At 36.7% G+C, this 8,248-nt stretch overlaps 1 protein-coding gene across 3 annotated transcripts in view; it reads right to left on the bottom strand.

Moving 5' to 3' along the window:
* Nucleotides 1-212: 212 nt before the first annotated feature.
* DPP10 (dipeptidyl peptidase like 10) overlaps nucleotides 213-8,248 on the bottom strand; it is a gene marked incomplete at both ends in the record, with an annotated part of 475,742 nt that continues 467,706 nt past the window's right edge. For all 3 annotated transcript variants that reach the window (XM_084288828.1, XM_084288829.1, XM_084288827.1), the window contains 6 exons: nucleotides 213-350; nucleotides 1,534-1,607; nucleotides 3,038-3,110; nucleotides 3,203-3,261; nucleotides 3,896-3,995; nucleotides 7,978-8,032. In XM_084288828.1, coding sequence (XP_084144954.1) covers nucleotides 213-350; nucleotides 1,534-1,607; nucleotides 3,038-3,110; nucleotides 3,203-3,261; nucleotides 3,896-3,995; nucleotides 7,978-8,032 — 499 coding nt within the window. The remainder of the gene's footprint in view (nucleotides 351-1,533; nucleotides 1,608-3,037; nucleotides 3,111-3,202; nucleotides 3,262-3,895; nucleotides 3,996-7,977; nucleotides 8,033-8,248) is intronic.

Below are 8,248 nucleotides of genomic sequence, written 5' to 3'. Positions count from 1 at the left end.
AAAGGCAAAGGTTTTGTCCCTTGGTAATATGTCTGGACTTTGTAGTCGAATTCCAGTTTATTAGCTCATTGTCTGTAAATGTGCTGTTCCACTGTGATATCCTTTAGCTGCCCTTGAGCTTCTGCAGAATCTGCAATCTCACAGTCACTTTTATTTAAGGTTTTATTGAGCCGCAAAGTAAGTCCCCTTCAGTACTACACAAATAGGATTCCTTATTCATCTTCTTCAGGTTCCTGTGGTAAAATTGGTGTCTCCTCCTTTAAACAAGCACTAAAAAACCCAAGGATTGTGCTGTAAAGGTGATATTTGCTTTTCTCAGAAGCAATGTTATGACCTTCATCCGGGTAGATCTAGCAGAGGAAAAAGGAAAAGAGTAAATAGTTTTTCAAAGGCTTTTCAAATATTTAGGGCTCTAATTTTCCTTCTCTGATCTTCAAAATGTTTTAGATGACAACAGGATGATAACATTAGTTTTATAGTATCAAGGAAAGCTAATAAAACTCAAAGCAAAATCTGTTCTCTCTTGAAATTTGGAACTTAGATAAAACAACCACTGCAGCGGGCTCTGCAGAAGTGAAAAATTTTATATGCTCAGTCACTGTGCTTACAACAGTTTACTTAGCTGGCACTTACAGTGGTGTCTAGGTACTTGAATCCCATCAACTTCAATGAGGATTAATTACCTCCTGCTTTTCTCTTAATATCCCAGATTCTAAGTGTTCAGTAAAAACCTTTTAATTCATATTTTTAACTGTCTTCTTATTTTACCTAAAGCCTACCATATCTCCTTCCTAGGTGGATATAAGCAGTTTTATCTCAAGTCAGATGCCACTGGAAATTTCTCCCAAGGAAAGCTGAACAGGATTTTGCAGGCTGAAGAAATCCAGGCCATGGAGGTTAGGACAAGATCTTTGGTGGTCTGAGGCAAAAAGATTCACCACACATTCACCTTAAACTCTGGTAATCACCAGGCGATGTAACCATGGCCCTGCCTGAGCAGGGGGTTGGACAAGGTGACCTCCAGCGGTGGCTTCCAACCTCAGCTGTCCTGGGACCCTACGATTCTGCCCCATGCAAGTCTGCATGCCCTGTCCTGCTAGCCCCAGCCTGTCCCTCCCAGTGCCCTCACCCTCCATACAGCCACGGAAAGGGGAGCAGCACTCCAGTAATTTAGCTGCCATTTAATAGACACAAGGGTTGAAAATGAGAGGAAATTACTTTCATGTGACCTGTGAGGTTTTTTGGTAAAAAGGGAGTAAAGTAGTAGCATTTGAATATTACAAAGGGTGCATATGGACTGTAAAGGTGTTGTAGGGTAAACAGATGGAGAAAAGGGAGGAGAAAGAGCCCAGAAGAACACAAAGAACATATGGTTCTTAATGTCCATACTAGCAGTAAGGAAACAGCATTCTAGCTGCAAATTGTGGAAACACCAGTGGGCTGTGGTAGGGAGTGTCCTTTTCAAGTGAAGAAACAGCAATGTGAGGTTAAATGTTGAGCCATGTTTATAGGGGATGCCATAGCTGCACATACCTGCATAGTGTAATTAACTCCAGCTTTTATTAGATGTTTAATTAGTTCTGCTGAATGCTGGAAGTGGACTTTAGCTGCAATACAATGACATTTGAACATTATTAGAAAAAGCAGAGCTAATATGAAATGTTTACCTGTTAAACAACTCTGACTGAAAACATTTCCAGTGTCTGTAATAATCAGATCTAAGCTGACTACCTCTGTGGTCAGACATGCAAAGCCCAACCAGCAGAAGCAACGCAGTACATAACAGATAAGGTTCTGTAGAGGTAGCTGAAAGTCCCGTGGAGGCTGTGCCTTCCAGGTACTCCACAAGGACTCCTCTCTCTATCCTTGATTTACACACACTGTGATAGGTTAGAGGTGTGTAAAACCATTCTGTTTGAACATCATGACAGTTTATAATTGCGTTAAGGGAAAGCACATCGGATTTTCTACTGCTTGCACAGGGTTATTACAGCCCATACTTCTTCAGGTAATGGACTTTCTGCAACATATCAGTAACTTAATCTTTGTGTGGTAAAAACAGGCAACTTTATTACCATGCCCTACCCCTGCAGAGCTAAGGCTGCAAGTGGGCTAGGCAGTGTCACTGGATGTGATATTAAACAAGGGCAGCAGGCAATCAGAGTCATAGTCTCAAACACACTGCATTGCCTAGACAGCTATCAGAATCCCAATTCCCTCTAGCGCTGAGTTCAGAGGGGTAGAAATTGCTGCTGCCATTTACAATCAGCAAAGCCCGAGACCCTCACGCCTGCTTGGTCACCCAGTACATTGCCTCTGTCCTCCTCCCCAGCTCCAGGAAGAAACACCGGATGGGGCTTGTACCGCCCAGCCCTCATCAGCACAAGGCTGATTCTTTAGTCTTACATCCATTAGGAAAATTCAGAAAAATATACTGCAGGTAAATTTAAATCCATAATTACAAAGTCTCTCTTGATTGACACATCTTGTAATTACATTAAAAGTGCTAGAACTTACCCTGTTTTTTTTTTTGTTGTTTTTTTTTTGTTTTTTTTTAATCTGTCTTAGCTACCGTTAAAACTAATGGTGCTATTAAAAGGTTCCCTATGGCTTCAGCTTCAGATGCTTTGGCACTACCTTGTAATTAATTAGCTGAAAAGTTTAACTTCCCATTTAGTACTGTACTTCTCCAAATGTACTGATAATTCTTTGCTCAGTTGCAGAATCTCTATGAATTTAAAATACCATTAAAAATGTATGGTTTTCAATTAATAATTCATATAATACTTCTCAGTAGCTAGACGGTCATCCACAAGATTTAAACAAATTAGAACATACAGCACGTAAAAGGTACAAATATTCAGCAAAGAAAAGTGTCATCAGATTAGAGTTAGAAATGACAATTAAAACAGAATACCAAAACTCCTGTCAGAGGCATAACACAACTAAAATGGCCTTGCTAGGTGTGCGCCTAATATTTCTTTGGATGTCTGTTAAAACCTCTGACCCCAAATGTAATTGCACCTGTAATACTTACTATCAGCTGTCCCATGAACTATTAGTAAATTTGCTTCTTTTAAACCATGAAGATTGTGTAATACGCTGGATGCCTAGTAAACAAACACATGCAAAGGTGTAGGTGAGTGAAACAAATTTTGGAAGTAAAACTAATATTTTAATTTACTTGTTTATGCTGACTCACCTGATAGGTATTTTCCTCTTTTGATGGAATACCAAGGTATCTTTCTGAAAATGCTGATGCTGTATAAGTTAATAAATAAATAAATAAATAAATAAACAAACAAACTTGTGATGTCTGTTTTAAAAAGCTTCAGTTCTGACTTATGGTCAGGAGAAGTTAATTAAGGCATTAAGTAGAAAACAAGGCATTCATTTAAAAAACAGAATACATTAAAAAAGGGGCTAACAGAGCATTACAGTAATCTGGTTTTATCTCCCATGCACGACAGTCTGCAATCTAGCATAAGCCCAATACTTCACATATAGAACCAAATGTCCTGTGATTGAATAACAATGTGATTGATATGCTGATTAATTTTACCGCTAACTTTAAAAGTTCCATTCTTATTAAATTTTTGATTAAGGCATTGGGTTCTAAGGAAATGGGGTGCCTGACTGAATTTTGGTGGAAATGGAAAATACAATTATTTTGACAAAAATCTGTAGTGTAACCAATAATGGACCTGTTGCATGTCTTGGTAAACTGTCCCAGTGTTAGCTGCCATTCATTTAAAGTTGAGAATGAGGACGTGAATTTAGACCTAGCTGATATTGCTACATTACCTGCAATTATTTAAGATGATTAAATTATTTTAAGATGATAAAAGAGATTCTGAAGAGACTAGCAAACAGGAGAGTGGCAGGGAATACTCACCATACAACTTCATGTCTGTAATTGGTGCCACCACAGCTCCACATTTGAAGAGCCGTTCACTGGATTTTAGAAGCATCGATGTAATGTAGCCACCATATCCCTAATGAAGGAAATAATATTGAGATTTCTGTTTATTTCTTTTTAGCAATAATAAAGTTAAAGGGCATTGCTCTAATTTGATGGTATCATTCTACAGTATGTATTTATATCTGCAAGAATTGCTTTTAATGGAAATACAAACATACAGTTAAGAGTGAATAGAGATCTTATTTGGCCTGGTCATGACCTTTAAACTAAGCAATTTAATAACACTGAGTATATTTCAGTTTAATTTCTACAGTTCCATCATGGCAGACTAGCCTATAGTTAGCAAAAGATATGAAAATCATAGAGAGGACGACAACAACAACCAACCTACAAAAAAAAAGTATTCACTTTTAAAAATTTCTTAAAAAATTTTTAATAGTATTCACTATTAAAAAGTATTTTAATATATTTAATGTAGACATTTGCAAATTACTGGGAAACACTGAGCATTTTGCTGACAGGACAGAGTATGGGAATGGGGGAAAATGATGAACTGACTTCAGCATGTACTACTCCTGGCACTTGGACCTTCACAGATTAAATCCTATTGCTATTAATGAGGTTTCTGCTGCAGCATTGTCAAACATCCCACAGAGGGGTACAAGTCCTGAAGTGCTTTCCAGAAATAAAATCTATATGTAGCCACATTGCTCAATATTATGTTAATCTCTGTGATGTGATTTCTGGCCACAAGAGCACCCAGTCAGCTGCTTTGTTACAAAGCACGGAGCGTGGGCAGAATGAAGAAGCTGGGAGACATGGGGCAGAGCAGGGGGAGCTCTCTCCTCGCCTTACCACATTTTTCTGTCCTTATGCACATCCCTTCACCATCTCCCTTGCAATGTCTACAACATACCTCCTTGGGAAGAGTTGTGAGACAAAAGAGAGTCATGAAAGCTTCTCTTCATATGAAAGCTTTAATTTTAGTCCACAGATTTCTTTGACAGCTTCTTTCTTCGGCAATCCACATCTGTTACCCACAGTCATTCTAGACCCCACAGCAAATGAAATTCTGAGTTGTGGAGTCTAGGATCAATGATTTTCTCATATATTATGATATATTATGGGCTGTTCAAATTTCTCCATTTGCCACCTTTGTTTTCCCTTCATCACTGCTGGAAGAATGAATTTTGCATTTCTTTTCATTGTTGTTTTTCAGAAAGAAGAAATCATCCCATGACAGGAAAAAAATAGTGTAAAACACCAGACAACCCCAAAAGAGAATATAGCATGTCAAATGCTCACACAGGTTTCTTGTGGATATTTTTTGAACCCAGCCTGCTCTTGTCTTCACATCTAAACATTTAATCAATAACTGATTTCTCTGGAAGAACTGGAATATCTGAAAATCCTTTTACTTTTGTTAAGAAAAATAAGCCAATGGGAGTGTTCTTTGCAATCAACATGTAGTAAACGTGAATGGACGCTTTAAAGGAAACGTAGAATAAGAACTTGATTTTCACAAGAGTATGAGGAACCGAGTTATCCCTATTCCTACAGAAATTCCAGCCAAGGAGACCAAGAGTAACCCAGTAGCCCAGTACTCCATGTACAGGAGTAGACTTAAGTCAAGAAAGAATTTTTGAGTGGGCAGCAACAACTTTCATAATTCACAGAGTTTAAGAGAACAGCAACTTTCTTCTGCCTCTGGGTTCTCTATTTTTGCTGTTGTTTAATATTCTGTTTGTGTCTTTTCCAATAGCTCCACAGCACAGTTTTAATCCTAGGATAACTATTGCCATGTTATTTATTATTTATGCCATGTATTCATTAAGAGCTTGGTTTAGTTCTCCTAGGAGTTTCTTTCCTCTGTGCTTGTGCCCTCGCTTCCAGCCAGGCTTTCCAGGACAAAAGCATTACACTGTGAGATCAAATTTTCAGAATCACTTCACAATGATGATACAGAAAGCAGTTCCTATGTCCTCATGCAAGGACATATGGTGCCTCACTCATGGGCTGGATTTCTGTGGTTACAGCTTAATTGACTATTTTCAGGAAGCTGTTTGGCTGTGAAATTTCAACTTATTTTCAAGCTCTTTTCCTACTTTCACGGCAAAAAGGCAAACTACATGGAAACACAATTTGCTGTGTAACAGTACTGAAAAGCCCTTGGATCATACATCACTTGGGCTTGTATCCCTCTCACAGGGATAAGCAAGATGATATTGGTAGATTGCCTGGCAGTCAGAAGTAGGTATTTTTCACACTGTGCCCTCTGGACAGCCTTGTTACTCTTGTGAATGGCTAACACTACTGATTGTGACAAGAATTTTACTTCTGTGTAGTTCTAAAACTTCTCAAAGAGTTCCACAACTGTGTGCATGAGCCCAGAATTTTTAGCATTAAGCAATTCCAAAGTCATCTTACTTTTAAGCAAAGTATATATTCTTTTTCCATCAGTAAACCCAATTTAATGCATAGAAACAAACACTTTCATTATCGCATTTTTGTACACAGTTAAAAGGAAACAAGTTTTAAAGAAGATCTGTAATTGACTCTAAAATAAGCAGAGTAGAGGTAAAATACAATTAACCCTAGGAAGCTGTTAAATAGATCTTTTTTTCCTGATTCTAAAACTGACTTTTCAATTTTATGAATTTTTGTTTGTCAGAAAACACACACACAAAATAAAACAAAAAAGTGCTGAGAGGTAAAAAAATAATAAAATAATGGTATAGACATTGGCAGATATCTACAACTGCATTTATGTATGCTTTATGGTAATTTTGGCTTGTCATGTCACTGTTAGAAAAGTGTTGAATTTCCTACAGGAAATGTGGTAATTTTTGAAGTTAGGAATATTTGGGGGATGTTTCATGATTTCAATTCAGAAATAACATTTGTAATCATTTGTGGGAAGAGCGTGTGGAGAAATATATATAATTACATGCATGTGTATTTTCATATACATTGCTAAAAGGCACTAAAACCTGAATAGCAATGTGTGCCGTGATCATTTGGAGGATGAAATCACACCTACTTAGCTGAAAAATATCTGGCAGCTGCCCTGCAAACCAAATACTGTTCTGTTGCTACTGATACTCTTGCAATGACAATTTTGGTAGCTACAGGGAGTATGGCAGGAGATTACATCTTTGAGGAAGGTCACTCTCCTCTGGGATGTTAATAGTAGCCAGTACTTCATTTTCACTACACTACACAAACATTAACTAGTCTTGTCTTCCAAATTGCTACCACACTGGTGTTAAATATTAGTATCACAGTGGAAAACATGCTGTTCCTATAACTGGTGACTGTGGTGTTGTCTAGGTACTTGGCCATGGTTTGTTGTTGCCTTGAGGTCAAAGGCACAAAATATTTTCATTTTCAGGATAACGAAATACTAATAATAGTAATTAAAAAAAAAAAAAAAAAAAAGATGCACATGCTAGTTTGTAGTTTATAGAAGCAGCAGCAATTATTTGGTGTTTAACTGCTATTTTTTAACAGACCAGTAAAATGCTATTTAGTTTGTTATGAAAGGTTAAGCCTCTGCCTTGCTCCCAATCATGCTAGAGGCAACAATATGCTACACAATGAAGCGGCTGATAAAATAGCAAAGACACAAAAGAAAGTTCTTGTAACTCAGTTGTAACTTAGGCAGTCAGTAAAATATTCAGATATAAATGTTGTATTAGAAGGACATTGTAAATTTAACTGTAGCCCAAATGTAAAAGTGCAAGAAACAAGTTTTTACAACACATAAGCTGATATTAAAATTTTCTAATGAAAGCAGATGTTTTTCAATAAAAATTTTGTCCTGCAGATTCTGAAAAGCAAATACTACAGTACCATAAAATGGATTTGATTGATTTTAAATACCCATTCTGAGAAATAAATATACAGAATATACAGTAAATTATGGTAGCGTTTCCCCCACTTTTAATAACTGAAATTGTCTTTAGAAAAGAGATAAATATATTAGTTTATGAACTAGGATTCTCATAAAGAATAATGATGATATATCCTACTATCCTATTATTTTTGCATCTTACCTTCCCAAATATACTCAGTCTTTTAGGATCAATAAAGGGCTGTTTCAATAATGATCTGCAAGAAACAAAACAAAACAAAACAAAAAAAAAAAAAGAGAGAAAGGAAATAAAAAGTTCTTTATATACTAGATTCACCAAAGTAAAAAAGAAAATTATTTGTACTTTGAGGAACTGTTATACGTGTGGATAAGGTAGAAGAACGAATTACAGCAATAAAAGTGATATTGCACTTGGAAATGTGATTTTTTTTTTTTTCTAATTCATCCTCTAT

The sequence above is a fragment of the Netta rufina genome, assembly GCF_964035555.1.
Source record: "Netta rufina genome assembly, chromosome: 6".
NCBI classification, from domain to species: domain Eukaryota; kingdom Metazoa; phylum Chordata; class Aves; order Anseriformes; family Anatidae; genus Netta; species Netta rufina.
The sequence above is the reverse complement of the archived record's forward strand: the minus strand, read 5'-3'. Positions and strand labels throughout refer to the sequence as shown.